General features: G+C 43.6%; 1 protein-coding gene across 2 annotated transcripts in view; it reads right to left on the bottom strand.

Annotated features, from left to right (window-relative positions):
• Window positions 1-2,918: 2,918 nt before the first annotated feature.
• The window catches only part of OXSR1 (oxidative stress responsive kinase 1), a 94,560-nt gene continuing 78,974 nt past the window's right edge, over window positions 2,919-18,504 (bottom strand). Inside the window, exons 11-18 of one of the 2 annotated variants that reach the window (XM_076331994.1) lie at window positions 18,265-18,387; window positions 13,452-13,487; window positions 11,651-11,806; window positions 9,014-9,087; window positions 8,001-8,053; window positions 7,517-7,585; window positions 6,531-6,595; window positions 2,919-5,579 (exon numbers count right to left, since the gene is read on the bottom strand). In XM_076331994.1, the coding sequence (XP_076188109.1) occupies window positions 5,505-5,579; window positions 6,531-6,595; window positions 7,517-7,585; window positions 8,001-8,053; window positions 9,014-9,087; window positions 11,651-11,806; window positions 13,452-13,487; window positions 18,265-18,387 (651 nt within the window). In that variant the 3' untranslated portion in view covers window positions 2,919-5,504. The remainder of the gene's footprint in view (window positions 5,580-6,530; window positions 6,596-7,516; window positions 7,586-8,000; window positions 8,054-9,013; window positions 9,088-11,650; window positions 11,807-13,451; window positions 13,488-18,264; window positions 18,388-18,504) is intronic. The other variant, XM_076331995.1, reaches the window with a different exon arrangement.

The raw sequence follows: 18,504 nt of genomic DNA on the forward strand, positions 1-18,504 counted from the left end.
AAAGGAGGCTCTGGAGGCCCTGGACCAAGGACCAAAGGAAGGAGTGGGAACCCCATTGCTGGAGGTTTCCATCAACAGGTGAGGAAGCAGCAATGGTTGATTGGAGCCGAGTCACATCTCTGGGCTGAGATGGCCTCCTCAGGACCTAACCAGGGCATGTGTCCATGACACACCTTTCCATGGCTTTTGGTAAAGGTCAGGAGGAACCGATCCGCTGCAATTCGGGAAGATCTTGCGCACCAAAGCCAAAGCACAGAATGAACATTGCCTCCAGGCATGCCCTGCTTAAGCTCAGCACGCCCCAGCCTTCAAAACACCATTTACCACAGCACAAAGCAATCAGAAACAAAAGGATGCTACAAACCTGAGTGACCAGCATCACCTTATGGTCTGAGGGGTACACCCAGCCATTGCTGCTCTTCTCCGTGGAGTTCAGGCCGTACGCCACGATAGGGACAAGGTCCCGGTCCACCGGCGAGTACATGGAGCACTGCTCGTACGCCCCGTCTGCGTCCCGAGGCAGGGTGAGGTTCAGCTGCTCTTCCTCCGCCAGGTTAGGGCTGACGGCACGGATCCAGCTGGTGTCACAGTGATGTGGCACATGTGGAACCATAAAAAGTTGGCAAAACTGGTGGAAAGCCACACTGAGGCATGGAAACAAGGTGAGCAGCACCAGCCATTTCTGAAACAGCCCAAAATCACCAACCGCTTTCAAAATTTCCCCGATGCTTGACATTGGCAGCAGTATCTGCAGAGACAGGCTTCCCCGGGGCTGGAACCGGTACTTAAGCCCAAGATAAGCCCTGCAGCTGTAGGCAGCCACAATGAGCACGCACATTTGAAGAAAAAGCAATGCTCTGTGTTGGGATTTGTACTCGCGCTGCGTTCCTATTAAGTGAAACAGAAATTTCAGGAGGTGCTCACCCCCCAGGGGAGGTTACTTTCCATTTGGAAACTCATCAGCTGGGAGCAGAGATTGCGAGAAGGTGATCAGGATGCGGTATGAAGCCCAGAGGCATGGGCAGTATGAGACACCTCACGGTGAACACCCACAAAGGGAAATGAAGGTAACTGGGGTGGACTATTCAGTCACAGGGAAACTATGAGGCACTGGACTAAGGCAGCATGGAAAGCCGTTAAGAGTGTCCATAAAGGAATTTCCTTCAGAGGCAGGGATGGGAGACAAAACTGGGATGTAATTCTCTGGGGCTTTTTAAGCAGGGTTTGGCCAAATACTGGGAAGACTGCAAAGAAGTTGGCTTAGATGCAGATGAGATTCAGCAACGCAGAACATCCCTTACCATCCCATGTCTTAAACCTGGAAGTTACATTCACCCAAGATGAAGTTTTCTGGGTCTGCGAGTAAAGACGAACACCTTAAGAGAAATAAAGAGCCAGAAAATGGCAAACAGCCCAAGAGCCTTAGAAAGGAGAGTGAATGGAAGAGGCAGCTTAGAAAGTGCCACCATCCGAGACCACCACTTTTTTTTTTTGTTTTGGTGGGGGTTTTTTGTTTGTTTTTAAGCAAGAACATGCATATTGTTAAGTAAACACATATGGGCGTGCCCCAGCCAAAAGGCCTGGGGAACATGCCTACAACTGGACCATCCCTATCCCCTCCCAGAAGACAGACACCTTGCCCTTGACAGTCCCTGAAGCTTTAGTGAAACTTCTCCGTTCCCACACTCTGAGAAGGAAGACCCCTTCTGCTTCTCTTAACGGAAACATCATGACCTCGCTCAAACAAAACCCCACTAAGCTCTGGGTAAATCATGTCAACAAAGCCGTCAGAGTTTGAATGAACAGAGGACCTTGGGAACAGAAGCCATATATTAGGGAAAAGTTTCCAAAAGGACCTCCAGTGAGAAATACTAGGGTTTTTCACTTCTCAGGTAACATTTCCCTTCATTTCTGAAAATTTCCTTCCTTCGTGGAAGATGGGCAAGAGATATTGAAGGATGTGAAGGAAGACTCCAGGGTTTCTCCAGTGCGGTGCTATAGAGGTGGCTTTCCAAGGAGGAGTCAGGTAGTCTGCTTGCATGCAGGCACTTCTCTTTTGCATGACATTAGGTAACACTAAAAGGTTGTGGCCAAGGTCACTGTTAAAAGATGACCATGACTGGGGGAAAGCTGTCCAGATGCCCACTCCGTTTAACTGACATGGAGTTGCAGCATTTGCCGTGACAAACCTACTGCCACGACCATGGCGGTGGCTCAGTGCCGGGTCACAGAAGTGTTTTCAATCTCATGGCAAGAGGTTTACCGACAGTCTGCCAACAGTCTTGTCACCTGCAGACTTGGACAAGACCTTTCACTTCAGGCACCTCCTTGCTCTCGCAGCCCGAAGCATGACTGCTGGCACAAGTACGCCGCAGCGGGGGATACTGGTGCTTACAGAGAGGAACGACCCAGCTAGAGCTAAGAGCTGTCAGGATGACGAGAGATGAGGACATGCCTGGGCTCTGCCCCTCACCGTCAGTGCATTTTCTTGAAGTTCTGGCTCCACTACAAACATATGGGAGAGACCCCAGAGGCACCTCTGGGATCAGATCTGCCCTGAAGCTTCAAATTCAGAAAGAACAAGTATTGTGGAGGTGGAAAGGAGCGTGTTCATGCTCCCAACACTTCTCAAGGTATAAACCCCCAGCTGCACAGGGCATGCAGAGCTTGGAGCAAACCTCTCAACTGGAGACAAGCCCTCAGGGTACAACCCTAAGTGCCATCCTGGCTCCATTTCTGCACGCAACTCCTGCAAAGCATCCCCATCCCTTCCTCACCGAGTCTTCCTGGGGTTTGCCGAACCTCCCAGCACCCCAAACAGAAGTGCCCCAGGGGTTGCAGACACCACTCAGATAAGCCCCCTCCCCAAGATACACCATCCAACCCAAAGACACATAAACCACACACCAAACACGTGGCAATGGACAATTTGTTCTTTATTGATTAAAAATTAGAGACATGCAGTAAAATACAAAGTCCAAAAAAGGAAAAAAGCCTGAATAATTTACATCTTTCATTATAATCTACAATACACCAAAGTTGTGAAGAGGATCCATTTTCATTAACAGAGCATTGTCCTTAAAAGTAGGAACTAACTTAAAATTACCACCTGTTTCCAGGTTCAGATCAGAAATTTGCACAAAAACCAAATCCTTAATGACACTGGAAAACAATTATGAACAGCATTGGCACTTACTGGAACAACATCAGAAGAGACAGTTGTCTAGCACTGTAATAGCCCAAGTAAATATTTTGCATCCCTACCCAAAACATCTGGAGATCTATAGAGCAAAAACCATCAGTTTCTTCCTTGCTTGTTTCTCCATTAAAGAACTAGGGAGCCTTGGGTTAGTGTGAGCTCAAGCTCTCTAAGTTCTGGCTTTGGTAAGGTGGGGAATAACTTAATAAATAGATGCTGCATTGTTCCGCTTGAGCAGTTTGAGTCCTACCTTTCTCAGCACCAGTACACAAATGAACAAGGTCCCCATGGCATGCAGGCAGAAGGGAAAATAATACTGTACCAAGACTACCTTGCCTCCGTATCCTAAGGGTTTCCAATACAACCATATCGACCACAGGGTGACATGGAAATCAAGATGCCAGCCTGCTCTTCCCAAGCCAAGAAGCTCGATGGGGAAAGCCGTAGGGAGTGCTTAGTGTCAGACAACAGGAGAAAGTGCCAGAGGTGCCACACACACGTGCATGCACACACTTGGCCAAACCCAGCCACCACCAACTCCCTAGTATCGGGCACCCGCTTCCTGGGCTCTTGAGAGCATCCATTCAGCACCCTGGGATGCTCTTGCTCCCAAGCCCTCTTTCTCCTCTCCCTCCCCTTCACACTCACCAGCCATGGGGCTGCAAATAGCCCACGGGGACAGACCCAGTATCCACCTAGAGGCTAACAGCAACAAGGGCGGTATAAAAAGAACATACACAATTCAGGAAGCTTCCACAGCTGCTCATAGAGAACAATATATAAATACAGATTGTTCATCTGAAGACTTGGAAATAAAAAAAAGTCCTAATTGAACCCAGTCATTTCGCTTTAACACTCTGTTTCTGCATTGTTTGTGGCTGATGGAAACCAAACACGTTTCCATCTGCGTGTTAAATTACAGGCTTACAATTTCTGTGTAGAAAACACTCCAGAGCCAATAGCAGTTACAAAGGCCAACTGTGAAACAGTAGGAAAAAAAATCAACACCATTTATTATTCACATATTGCATTACAAGTGTCTCTTATCAAACTCAGAGTATAATTTATATTATTCATGTAGAAACTCAAATTCAACACCACATAGAAATAAAAGCTAAATACGTGTGTGACAGGGTTTCAGTGACATCCTGATCGAACGTCGAGGCTTGGACCGACGAGAAGGCTGACGACCCAAGCGATTAGTGCAGGAGGGACACAGCCCGGCGCCCGCTTGCCCAGTACTACCACTCTACTGGCGATTCTTTATTGCTGTAAAACACGACAGGGATGGTTCCACGGGTACCAGTTTGCAAAGGACTGGGAAACACGTCGGGAGGACTCGCGCAGCCAGGCATAACAGACTGGGTTTCAGGAACAGTTCGAAGTGCATCTTTTCCAAATGCAGAGTGACACAGATCTCCTCTCCTTCTGACCACAAATATTTTGTCAATCATCTGAAAGACCAGTTTCCAGACAGCAATGCCTCATTGGTCTGCTTCAAGAACAGACTACATCTAAGATGCAGAATGAAAGACGTTTTGAGGAAGGACTGCTTAACGTAAATTAAAAGGTTCAGCCCTCATGCCACGCCTGGCACTCATGTGGAAAGAACCAAAATAGTAAAAAAAAAAAAAAAATTAAGGCAGTTTACAAAGGGAAGCTGACTTCTAACACCTCAAAGTCAAGGAACTTCTCAAAAACACAAACACAAGGGAAGACGACTCTCCCTCCCGTGGGTTAAGACTTGGCTTGCTTTCTCAAGTGCAAGCATTCAAACCAGCAGTTTTAAAAAAAACACAGCCGAAGAGAAGCAGATTTCTCAGCACTCCAGGTGACCCAAACAACATGTACATTGGTGTTTCAGATGGAAGGAGAAGCAGGTAAAGAACAAAAAAGATCTGTTCAGTATTAAAACTTGTGCAAAAATAGCAAGTGAAAAAAAATGAAACCACATGTAAGCAAACATTTAGGCAAGATCATCAGAGCAGTGGAACCCCCTGCTTCGTACTCAGTAGTATTTTTCTTTAAAGTAAGGCAATAATAAAATGAACATGCAGGCAATGATGTGTTGGATCTGCATGTTTGAGATGACAGATACAAAAACATGAGAGTTGTTTACAAAAGGTGTAAACGTCATCAGTAATTTCAGGAAGGTTTGTGATCCTATTAAGGAAAATGTTAAAGCTTCTAGGAAGGGGGCTGTAGTTCAATTCTTTGGCAGTAGTGGTTTTTTTTAGGCTAACAGAAGCATTACGAATATGTACATGTGGGTTCTCAGTTGGGAAACATCTCCTGGGACCACTGTTTAGCTGATGCTGAGCTGTGCAAATCCTATAAGTTTGCCATCATCAGGAATATCTGAGCCTTCGACACCAGATGCCTGAAACACAAGGAACAGAGATCCAAATAGCAACACACATGCTCTACCCTCCGATACATACCATGCTACATATTCACAACAAGGTGTATCAGAAACGGTCTGGGGAGGGAGCAGGCACAGGACAGCTTTGCACTGTACTCAGCAGCTCGCACTACCCAAAGTTAAAATTGAGCAGGTTTTTTTTGGTTTGGGTTTTGTTTTTTTTTTTTTTTTTTTTTGCCTTTTTTTTGAAGCTAGGAAGGGCTGGGACTGAAGTTTTGCCAATGTCTGCTCTGACTAGGGCTACGTGCACTAATTGGGGCAAAACAAGTGAAAACTCCTTACAGAAAGAGTCAAAAATAACGGCACTTACTGCTTCACTACCAATAAACTGGTTACACCTTCGCTTTGCCACTATAACTACCTCTGAATTTCACCACCTCTGAAGGATCCATCTGCCGTTCTTTCTCCTCTCCTAGCCTACCTTCTTTTAGTTTTGGCTCTCTTCTTTTGCACCCCTCCCTCCCCTTTTTTTTCCTTTCATTTCCCCATTTCCTCCTCAGAGACGATGTATCTGGACCCTCCCCATTCTCCTCCTCCAAGAAAGGAGTCCGCGGCATTTCTTAGCCCACTTACCTTCCCTGAAATATTTCTGCCCTTTCTGGGCAAGTGTATGTTCCAAGCACAGAAAATACCCTTTTGTAACACTGTTATATGCTTACTAGCCAGGATACGGGAATGTCTGTGTTAGCACATCATCTCACATGGTTATTTAACCCGGGTGCTGCTTAGAGGACACAAGCAGGGAGCCTGCATTGCCTACTGTTAGACAACCAGTAGGAAGCTTTGGGAAAGAAGGGAGGATTTAGAGGGCATACATTAGATGCCTACAGTAGACATCACAGGCATCTATATGCAATGCCTTTTCTTTGCAAGTGACAACTTGTTCAATTAGGGAACAGGAATAAATACCAGTTTGAAAGTGACGGATCTGTTTGCTTGGGGCTCTTCCACAATTTTCTGCAAATTAGCTGCAACTGAAATCACACACACACAAAGAAAACGGGCAAATATTAGGACAGACTAGAGAAAAACAGCCCAAACTCCCAATTAGGCCTCTTTCTATTACTCAGCAAACTTAGAACTTTTTAAAATGATAGAAAAAGTTTAGGTCTCAATTAGACTCAGTCTACTTAAATCTAAAGCTTTAAACTGTGAAAATGCTATCATTTGTTACTCTGCTTCTTTTTCAGAGGTAGTTATTTTTTCCTGGATGTGGTGGGATTAGTAGTAATAGACTGCCTGAGTGCACCTGGAAATCCCGTTAATTTTGCACTAGCAGCCTTTCCAGATGTTGCGACCTGTGTATAAGGAACAGTTTTGTTTGCTGTAGTTGAAATATACAGGCACCGCTGACAGTTTAAAAGTCTCACCTGCTGCACAGAAGGACACATTTATTTAGCAAACTGTTGCTAGAGGTAGCTGTTCATCTAGCTGTTCACGCTCACTTGAAGTGCAGCAACACGTGCTGCTGCCCTAGTGCGTGCGCACTTCATACTTCCTTCCCCAGCCCTACTTAAAACAAAAAAGCCTGGCTGATTCCAGTCCCAGACCTCTCTTGCACAGGACCTGTGAGCAGTACAGGCTTGTGCAGCAATTTGGCAATGCATATATGTCAGATGATAATGATTTAGCTAATGCATCGATTAGCTTTCATTTTGCATTACAAGGAACACTTGCTTCATAATGTTTCCAACTAGATCCTATTCTTGTGGACTGGGGGTTGCCTAAATGTACTGGCACAGAACTGCCACCAGAATTAACAGCAGTTTTGTAGAGCCATTGGGGTAGAAAATCAAGGCCACAGCAAACTCTCCTAGTACCCACTAATCAGGTCATTTTAAACACACAAAAAATGACTGAAATGGTTAAAGCAGAAAAAAATAATACATAATTACCTATTACCAGATCTCTGCCATCAACAAGACCTGCTGAAATGAGTTCTTGAGACACACCGTCAGCAGTATCTGTTGGGGAGAAACCCAAGGGCCAGTCACCACATAACAGAAATTGTCCAGCTGATGAAGGCATCACATAGAAACCTAAAGGATCTTGTACAAACCAAACAGCAAAAGTGTTGTTTACACAAGATGGGTATTAGGGTGTACACCAGGTGCAGCCAGACAGCTCTGAGCTATGCTGTCAAACTCTGAGTTGGAATTCATCGAAGGGCTGCACTTCAGTCATATCCATGAACAGTTTTACAAGAAGGGTCTTCTCAACAGCAGTGCTCCAAGCCCAACCATAAGGCAAGCCCTTTAGGAAGGCGCTGTGGACAGACACTCATACGGGGTTTCCATACACACAACCGCACAACACCAAACACAAAACTTCCCCTTCACCAAAACCACCTTCACGCACTGGAATTTCCCACCAGCTCACCTCTCCCTGGGGTAAATTCAAATCGAATATCATTGAGCTCTTTTTTTGAATTCCTGTGGAAAGAAGAGAATTTTATATAGAAGAGACCGTTTCATTGCACTGATCGGTGCCCAAAAGAAAATGCTGTCATTGAATAATCAGTCTGTGAAGAGAAGTGAATTCATTGCACCCTTCCCCCTCATAGGGCAGAAATGAATCACTTGGGTGTGCATCTGGACGCAGGGCTCTCAGCACACTCTGCCTCTCAACCTGACTCAGCCTGAGTGGGCTGAAGTCCAGGATAAGCGAGTGCCACCTCTCTGGTATAACGCCACGTTGTTCCACTGTCTCAGCAACTCATCTGTCAGCAGATATATCCTTGGAGCACATCCTTCGGAGGAAGGAAGCACTCACTGACTGCAGATGTACACACATTACGCAACTGTCCAGGAATGACTGGGAGGTGATGCTCAGAAGTCCCAGTCCAATGCCTATCAACAACCAAGATGCCTACAGAGATGAGAGGCAGGTTCCTTAAATGAGAAACATCAATATGTGTAATGACAGTAGAATGCTCTTACAATCCTTTTTCTGCCTATTTCTAGGGACACAGACCAGAATCCATGCCTTGAATTGGGTAAAAGCTCTTCACTCTCAGAACTGGCTGAAGTCTGAAGTTGTGCCTGAATAGTCAGATGATCCAGCACAAGGCTAGAACCCCTGGATCCCTGATCCCCCCTTTAGAGAACCCGGCTAATTCCTTCCTTCCCACCCCGTTAGAGTTTAGGAATATTTATACAAATATCAAAACCTCTTTCAATCTACAACTCTTGCCAAACTGAAGAAGTGGATGAGATAAACTGCTTTTCTGGGTCCCAGTTTCAGAAGAGTGGATGAAATCCAAGCTGACAAACAACATATAACCACCACCCTTTTGATTAAAAGGCAGATGGCAAGATGCACTACAGAAGTCTTCCAGTGCCCCTCTCTACAAAGGCTCACTTTGACAGAACAGGTCAGTTTTGTGTCCTTACCTTAACCTTAGTACAAGGCTGATGGGGACTTTCGTATCTTCCTGTACCGGAGCTGCAGCAGGGGCAGGTGGGCCCTGCAATAGGATTACATCATTTTAAAGCAGATTAACACTTCCTTTCTCTGGTTTTAAAACTAGAGATAACCTTGATCAACTACAAATACGAATAAAAGTTTAACTCATCATTGGAATCATGACACTACAGAGAAAAAGACGACAGACTAATGAAACAGGAGAACTTCGCGCTTAAATAGTAACCCAGGAGGTCCTCTCTGCAATTGTCTTGAAAAGAGTAAAAGCTACACAGCTTTGAGAAATGCCACAATGGCAGGAGACTTCAGAAGAAGTGCTAAATGTAAAGAGACTTCTTGCTTTGCATCAAAACTTAAGGTTTTGGGGCATTCATGACAGCTTCAAGACCTCCTGTGTTTTAATCCCTGCCCCAAACATCTGATCTAAAAACCTGATACAATTGTGAACAGTACCTAGGAAATAATTTAATTGGCAGATTAGCATATACTCTCAGTTACTTTTTTGTGAAATCAAAGGCTTTAAGAGCATCTAGTAGCAATTTTATAGCTGCCTATTTTCACTTCTAAATTACTTCTGAGTAATTATCGGAACCTGTAATCAAAGCATTTTATATTGGTCAGCAGTAGATTTCCAGTAGGAAAGATCCAAGAGGTGTCCATCTTTATAGCACTTGTGATACTTCCAGTAAAGGGATGATTGTTAATCAATCTCCACCAAAAAACCCCAAACAAAACAGAGAAGGGTCGGTCACTCTTCCACTGCGCAAGTCATCTGTACTGCACATGCTGAGCCAGGGATTTTAAATCTGCAGTAACAAGACAGACACAACACTAGGCTGATAATTTAAGCCTTGAAGTCTTGACCAAGTTTTTTCACCTAGATCACTTGCTTTTTCATGAGAGAAAAAAATAACCCTTTGTTTAAGACTAGTATTTTACTCCATCTGTTGCTGCTCTTGTGCCAGCAATGCAGCTCAGGGCTTCTGATCACAATCTTGTTTCTGTTGAAGCTGAAAGCTTTACTAGGTCAATGAAAACAAAGAAGGGCCCATAGAGAGGCCCAGAGGTCTGCAAAACAATAACCAATGAGCTACAAGAACCAGGAGAGCTATAAAGAACACCACACTAATAGAAAGATCTGTAAAGAACACACTGATAAAAAGATCTGTAAAGAAGAACATATTGACAAAAAGGAGCCATAAAGAAGAACACACTGACACAAAGGTATGAAGTTCACCTTAGGACAAGCTACCAACAAATAAGCTACTGGGCACTAGTGGCAGGGAGCAAGATACTCTGCTAGTGCAAATCGGAATACTTCCACTGAGGCCAACACTGCTACTTCGATTTACCAAAGTCCTGGCCTTCACTGCTGCTGGTGTTTCAACTGCTGCATAAAATTCAGGGATTAAACACTGGCCCTTTTTCAAGAGATTTGAAGGGGTTTGCTTTAAGTATTAAAGCTACTTTTAATGTAGCCAAGAATATGTCAGACCCCAACTCCTCTATTTTTGTTTAATGACTAATGCGCTGTCTTTAACGGTTTTGTAAACAGGAACATGAGCTGACTGCAGTGAAGTGTTATACATATCTTTCTACGTTCTTTAAAATAAAAATAATGAAACATTTCTAGGAAGGAGTAAGACTAAGAGTTATTTTTTTGACCAACACTGCCAAGCCTCTTGCCCTTGGGTCCGCCAAAGGGTGATGCTAGCTTGGCCCCATCCAACAGTGACAGCCTCTCCCCACCAACAAATATGAACACTCGTGTCTTTTATAAAAGAGGTGCCATCATTCAGGAGTCTGGCAAACTCTGCAGTGCTTTACTCCAGCAAACCACAAGACACGTTCCAAGTACCTCAGTAATGATTTGGGTTGGCCATTTTTCTCTTTTTAACACAAGTCAGAGCTCTTTCCTGACTTTGCTCTGGCTGCCTATCTGACCTATATCCTACACTTTGGGGTGACGTAGCTAAGAATTAAACACGGACTTGTCAAGCTTTCACACTCCCTGTATTTCCCCTCAAAGGTCCATTATCCCCTCTCTGCTTGAAATGGAAGTGTTTGAAAGCACCACAAGGTTCAGAGCTTCCCAAAGATGGGGTTTCTCCACAATTTTTGACTGCTACAAGGACAGATTTAACCCAGGCCTCCTGTCTCTCTTTTGAAGCCTGGAGAACTTGCACGTTCTAGTTTCTTCCTCTCACTTTTCTCTCCACTTTTATCCCACAGATGCCAGTGATGCTGAGACACACAATCAGAGCCTGTTTGTGCTGAACCTTAAACACCAGGAACAAGCAGCTGCTACTTAAATGAGACTCTCCTTTTCTCTTACCTTTAACCTTGCCTCAAGCCAAACAGAGTCCACTCCCTGAACAGCATAAAAAGTCACTGCTCACCCACAGAATAAGAATGAAAAACTGCTGTGCCCACATTGACTGTCTTCCTTTTGCAAGCCACCAGGCCAGCTGTCACTTCTGCATAAGCAGCAGCACTAATGCAACTCCAGACAAGCAACTTTCACGGCTTTAGATCATTTTAGCACGTCTTGAACAGAACGGCAAAGTGCAAAGCTGAAAGCTGGTATGAAGGGTTTCTGATCTTACCTGGGCTGCTGCTGGGGCTGCTGGAGGAGCCTGACTAGGTGGAGGTACAGCAGTTTGAGGTTGTGCAGGTACTTGTCCTGTAGCCTGAGGTAGTTGAGTAGGTGCCTGTGCTGGAGCATTGAGTGAAGGACCTGGCGGCTCAGCTGATGGGAATAACTGCAAGCAAAATGGCGTTTTAATGAGAAAAGGAACTCAGGAGTTCTGACTCAAGCCCCAGCTTTCCAAAAAGTGCTTTTTTGCTGCATAACTCAGAGAAGTTCAATGCCAAGGGCATTCCTAGGCCTCTAGGACACTAACACCGATCCCAAGTTGGCGTTCAAGGGGTTCAATGTTTGCTCGTGTCCAGGGACCCCTTCTGGCCTGATATTTTCAAGTTTTACTCACCAGTAAAGAAGGATAAGAAACCAAGATAGCAGCATGACTGTGGATCCTGGACAAAAATTACACACTGCAGCTAGCAAGGCTGGATGCACACAGATCATATCCTAGCTTGGATGAGAGCACCCTATCCCTTTAGTTATCCCTTCCCCTTCTCAGAATCCGAGTCCTACTTATATTTCCAAGTAGCCATGCAGTCAGAGCAGAGCAACTCTGCTTTGACTTGTAGTTCCTTTCAGAGAACACAGCCTAGCAAAGCATTATAACTATCAACAATTTATCCATTAGTAAAACAAATGTCAGAGTCAGAGCAATCCAGATATTCAACTGAAAAGTGAATTTAGTGTGTTTTGAAGAACTTAAGCTCAAGACAAGACTGTTTAGGATTGGATTTACTAAGTTAGTCCCTTGCAAAAAAAATCATATGCAATTAATTTGGGGGTGGAGGAAAAGAGATAAATGAGAGTTTAACCTCTTTTACCTCTTGTGTTATTCAGAACAGAGAAACTGATTTTGGCATGGTAGCCAAAGAACTGTAAGCTTGATGGCACTTCTTCAGTGTGCCCTCCAACTTACTCCACTAAGTTGTAGGAAATATAAATGACCTTGAATATTGAAAACCTGGGCAGCAGACCTCCAAACCACAATATATATTAAGGGACATATCACAATGGGGAAATTCATCCCAAAGGGATTCTGGTTTTCAGCATTTTCTTTGAATTTAAAGTTGTCAAATTACAGTGGCAGAACTGTAGTCTTTCTTAAGATCTCCCTTTATAATCAATCTTTGGAAACAGATGAAGGAAGAACAGGACAGCCTAACCCAAGACTAATTTCTAGGAGACAGCCCTGTTTATCTTTCCACACAGGTAGGGAAAAGAAAGACATAGTACAGTCTCTAGAAGATAAGCAGTCTCTATCATGAAAGATAAGATATACTAATATTCCTAATATAAGAAACACAGGACAGAACTGAAGGCAGATTATAAATTGTAATTGAAGTTTGCTATTAAATACTACCACAGATTTATTTCACATTTCTGAGCATAAGTTCCAAACCAGTGAATTAGACTATGCAAAACAGACATTTTAAAGTTGTGGTTTGTTGTTTGGTTTTTTTTAAAGAGGAAATCGGAACACAGTTGTTTCGCTTAGGTTTTCTTGTGACCAATGCATTATCTTACAACAAACAGACTTTTGCCATAGCAAGTAAAGTTGGAAAGATATACACCAAACTTAACTCAGAAAGACCTCTTGGGGTTACACAGCTAATGATTCCTTTTATAGAGAGGTTTTCAAACAGAGCTCAGCTAGATACTAGCTTCTACTTCACACAATATTGTTTTCAAAGGCTAATAAAAGCGTGTTCCTTGCAGCAACTAGGAGTCATTATTTCGGGAAGTCATTTGCAATTATAACTTACCTCGGAATTCTGTACAGGTTCTTTCACTCTGGGAGACTGAAAAACAAAGAAAAAACTGTCACTGCCTTGACAAAAATTAGATTTAATGACTAGAAGGACTCTTCTGAATCACACTAAACATATGAAATCTACATAGTTGTTTTCAAATTATGTATATGTATTAAGATGCATAATAAAAGAGAAGCCACACAATTTGCTGGCAAGCTAAAGCATATCATAATACCCAGAAACATATAGTCATGTTCCAGGACTTGCAGTTCATATTTATGCAGTGGCATACAATACCTAAGCTGCTAGCATTGTTAACCATTAGCAAAATCCAGTACTCTTGAAGATCACTCAGATTGAATCAAATTACTTGTGCACCAGTACGGCAAAATCCATTTTAAGCTACCCAAGTCTTGCAGAAACAGATAAGCCACACAAGCCTTGTAGAATTCTGCTAGGAAACAAAACCCCTTCGTATACTTAGGGAAGCAGTTTGCAAACCAACTTGCTTAAACCATACAAAACCTTGGGGGGGAGGAGGGAAGTCAGCCTTACTTGTACTGCTTTATAGAAAGAAATCTCTTGCCTGCTCTCCTTGCCCTTGGACTCTGCATTATGCTATGTTCTCCGTGAGAGAATGCAGAAAACTGACAGCTGTATACAAGTTCAGGAGTGAATCAGAGATTGGTGGAATGGAGGGGAAAGTGCAGTCAAAGCAATGCAACCAATCTTTGCTTATCAGTAAAACAAAGATAACATGCATTAGCTATTCCACATGAGCCGGAAGGAGTTGCCAAGTACTCCTGGAAAGCCCTGCAATTAACAGAGTCTGCAGCTTTGACTTCTAACAGGAGCAATTACCATGTGGAGATAGACAGGTAGGATGGCTTGGTCCATGCTGGGATTAATAAAATAGATATTCCTTCTCCACACAATGGTCTAAAAGACAGGCTGCGATTAGGACAGTACAAGTTTGACAGAAGAACATAAGTCTCATCATGCCACTATCTTAACTTGAGCCAGTTTATGCACTAACCAATGCCACTAACTTAACTGCTGCCAATGTGCTGGCTTTGGCTGGGATAATTTTCTTCACAGTAGCTAGTGTGGGGCTGTGTTTTGGATTTGTGCTGGAAACAGTGCTGATAACACAGGGATGTTTTCGTTACTGCTGAGCAGTGCTGACACAGAGTCAAGGCCTTTTCTGCCTCTCACCCCACCCCACCAGCGAGCAGGCTGGGGGGGCACGAGAAGTTGGGAGGGGACACAGCCAGGACAGCTGACCCCAACTGACCCAAGGGATATTCCACACCATATGACGTCATGCTCAGCATATAAAGCTGGGGGAAGAAGGAAGAAGGGGGGATGTTCGGAGTGATGACGTTTGTCTTCCCAAGAAACCGTTACGCGTGATGGAGCTCTGCTTTCCTGGAGATGGCTGAGCACCTGCCTGCCCACGGGAACTAGTGAATGAATTCCTTGGTTTGCTTTCCCTATTAAACTGTCTTTATCTCAGCCCATGGGTTTTCTCACTTTTACTCTTCTGATTCTCTCCCCCATCCCACCGGGGGGGGAGTGAGCGAGCGGCTGTGTGGGGCTTAGTTGCCGGCTGGGGTTAAACCACAACAGCCGATCAGAGCAATTTGTAACATATGACCTAGAGGCCTCTCATGAGAGAGAGTAAAAGCTCTTATTCTCAGAACAGCAAGTTGCAAAAAACCCTCTGGACAGGAGGAGAAGGAACAGTTCCTTCACGGTGACTATGTGCAGACAGTGTCAGGAAAAAAGTCATGCAGCTGGAAAGGTAAATCCATCTCAGTATGTTGAGCCTTCACTTGACAGTTACCAGGCAAGATGAAAAACGTGGCGTTGCTCCCAGAGATAAAGAGCCATGCTCCACATCTGGAGGCCGTGGCTGCAGCCCTGTTCTTTCAGGCACAAAGCTCATATCCAAGGGTACCCAGATGCCTCAAGGAGTAACTCAAAAGGAGCTTGTCTGAAAGATCGCAGTGTGCTAGACACTGTACAGACAAGTATGGAAACACTGGCCCTGCCCCACAGCTAACAACTAACCCAGATAAACGGCAGAGGTAAACTAAGAAAAAACATGAACAGACAGAAAGGAAATAGGACAAACATTAAAAGATGTTTACCTAATTAAGGCACAAATAGGATGACTTTGGGGATGTGCTGACATGTATTAGTTCTAACTTACTTTTGCTTGTGTAATCAGAGATGATGTGAGTAGCCAGTGAAATGTGACCACACCGCGTGCCACTGCCCAGATTTATTGAGTAACAGAAGCGAATTATTTAAGAGCCCACATAGCACAATTGCTCTAATTCGAATTCAAGGTTTTAAATACCAAAAGCAAAGAAGTTCAGTAAGTCTTTATATCCAAAAGGTTATGTTGAGCCAGCAAATCAGCTTATTCAATGAATTGGGCAGATATTTCTGGTTGTTTGTAATAACTATTTGTCTGCTTTCAGGTGCAGTCCTAGCAAGAGACTTGTAAAATACACATTTGTACATATTAAATTCACCTTATTTTTTCTGTAAAGTGGAGGCGAGCTAAAAATACACTTTACATTTATGTAGAAGCTTTTATGCAGGATAATACTGAGTATTTTAGCAAATTAAGTCAATCTGCAAGCCGTTCTTTTACTTTAAGGCTGACAGCAATAAAACACAGGTACAGTCGGAATCACAGAATGGTTTGGGTTGGAGAGGACCTTTAAAGATCCATCTAGTCCAACCCCTCTGCCATGGGCAGGAATAAAAGGTTAACACCTAGTTAATGTAAGTTATTCTATCTTACAACTTAGTTAAAATTGCAGCGGGATTACAAGCAGGTGAAATTTACACCCTGCGTTTGAAATATCGCCAAAACACAGGATTAACACTAGTCCTCAACAACACCACCATATTTGTGGCAAACACTGGCAGTTTAAATACAAGTCTTAAGATTGCTTGAAAAGGGATCAAATGCAAGAGGTGCACAGGCGTTCTTATCCTTTCATCTTCGGGCTGAAGAAAAAGACTCAAAAGCTGTGCACAGGAAAGACACCCAGGGCAGGATTCAAACACCTAGGCAGACTTGTAGTGAGTTTTAAGATGCCACGGTGCCCTTCCTGACCTCCAGAAAGGTACAGGTCTCCTAAAGTTCTGCATTGTATCTACACGGGGTGCCTCCAAAATGGCAATATACATATACATTTAGGTAACTGAATTGAGATCTACTGCTCCAACACCCATCCTAAAGGTTTCTTGAATGGGAGACCTAGAAGTAAAGGCCAAGCACGGCCTGAATTAGAGAGATCAGAACAGACAGCAGTATAAGGAAATACGCCAAAGCTCTAAAAAAAAAAAAAAAAACTGGCTTGAAAAGAAGCTTGTAAACCTGTGTGTCAGTCTGCTCTTTTCTGCATAAGAGGAATGAAACAAGTACCACTCAAAACACAGTAAACAGTGCTAAGTCATAGTACCCTGAGCTTAGAGACACAATAGAACAAGTTCTAAGTAATCTCTGAAATAGAGTTAGGGTCTTTCGCAATATTCCCTCCTAAAATTTGATTATATTTTAACGTACAAAAGGAACTTAGAAGATTTCAGCTTATAAAGGATCAAGAATTTCAGTAGTATCCACCTGGTACCAAGAGATCCTCCTCGACTGTGTAATACGAAGCTAGATATAGTAAGCTCTTTAAAAAGACACAATAGTTGTTGCCACAAAGTATGGAATTACTCTATCAATAGTGGCCTTTAAAAACCCAAGCATTTCAAAGGATGCTAAAAGAATGCAAAATCTTGCATTTAATATTTAAATGTCTATACAGAACACCAGTAGAAGGAAGACCAATGAAAGAGAAATGAGAAAAGTTAAAGTTGTAAAGGAATAAATGCTTCAAACCCATACTGCTTTTTTTCCCTTTCATGTTGAAAAGCTTCCTCTAAAAATCCTTCACTGTCTCACTAGTTCAATGACAGAATGATTAAAACACAGTCTACTTCAAGCTACCTGCTGTAGTGAAAAGGGAACAGACAAGCCATTACAGTCAAAATCCACAGTCTTCCTCCCAGTAGTCAGCAATCTGGAAATTTACTGTAATCTTTTAGTTGATCATTATGCATTACTCTTCTGTGTTTCTGGGGGTTAATCTGGGCTTGGAGTTTTTCGTGTATGTGTTGGGAGAGGGAAAGGTGTTGATTTTCGGAGGATTTTCAAGTGCTAGACCAACCGCTCCTTGTGACTTCAGGGATGCCGTAACATTTTCTACTAGGACTAATAGATTTCAGTGTAACTGAATCTATTCAGTTACAGAATAGGGGGACAGAATACAGGGGAACTGTTCCCCCAGTTCAGGGAACAGAACCAGGCTCTGTGTGTTTCAGATATCAGCCATAAGCACAGGCCCTATTGATTTCAGCTCTATCCTGGAGAGGGCAGTAGGACAAAACCTCTCCTGACACTTCCAGAAGAAAGCATCTCAAACAGTCAGCACCCTTAAAAACAAAAAGAATATCCTAGCTCAGGTGAATTAGTATGCTGAGCTGGGAACAGACGGTCTGAATTCATGTTCCCAATTATGCTCAACATCCCTGAATGAGACCAGCTGTGCCCCAGAATGATGACAGAAGAGATCAATACTATTTCTTCAACCTTCAGTCTGCTTTCTCTCGCTCAGCTACAAACTTGAGGGGAGGGATGATAACTTACTGTGTATCATACTTAAAACAAGGCCACATGCTTCCCAGGGATGTTTAGATGAACCACATTTAGAAAACAAAACAGAGACAGTGGAGCTATCAGAGTTTGAGGACCCACCCTGAGCTGTGAAATTGCTGCTCTGCCTTCCTCACTTTCTTCATCTAGTTCATCATCACTCCATTCCCAGCCACCATCTTCTGTCTTATGAAGACGTCCGCTGGAACCTGGGACCCTCCGGACCTGCTCAGCACAAAGACAGAGAACTGATATGTCAAGCAGACAGTTTCTACCGTTGATTTTTTTAGGAGAAATAGCACAAGGGCATCTTCAGGTTGCATCACCTGCCAGGGTGCTTGA

The sequence above is a fragment of the Aptenodytes patagonicus genome, chromosome 2 (assembly GCF_965638725.1).
Source record: "Aptenodytes patagonicus chromosome 2, bAptPat1.pri.cur, whole genome shotgun sequence".
In the NCBI taxonomy this organism is placed as follows: domain Eukaryota; kingdom Metazoa; phylum Chordata; class Aves; order Sphenisciformes; family Spheniscidae; genus Aptenodytes; species Aptenodytes patagonicus.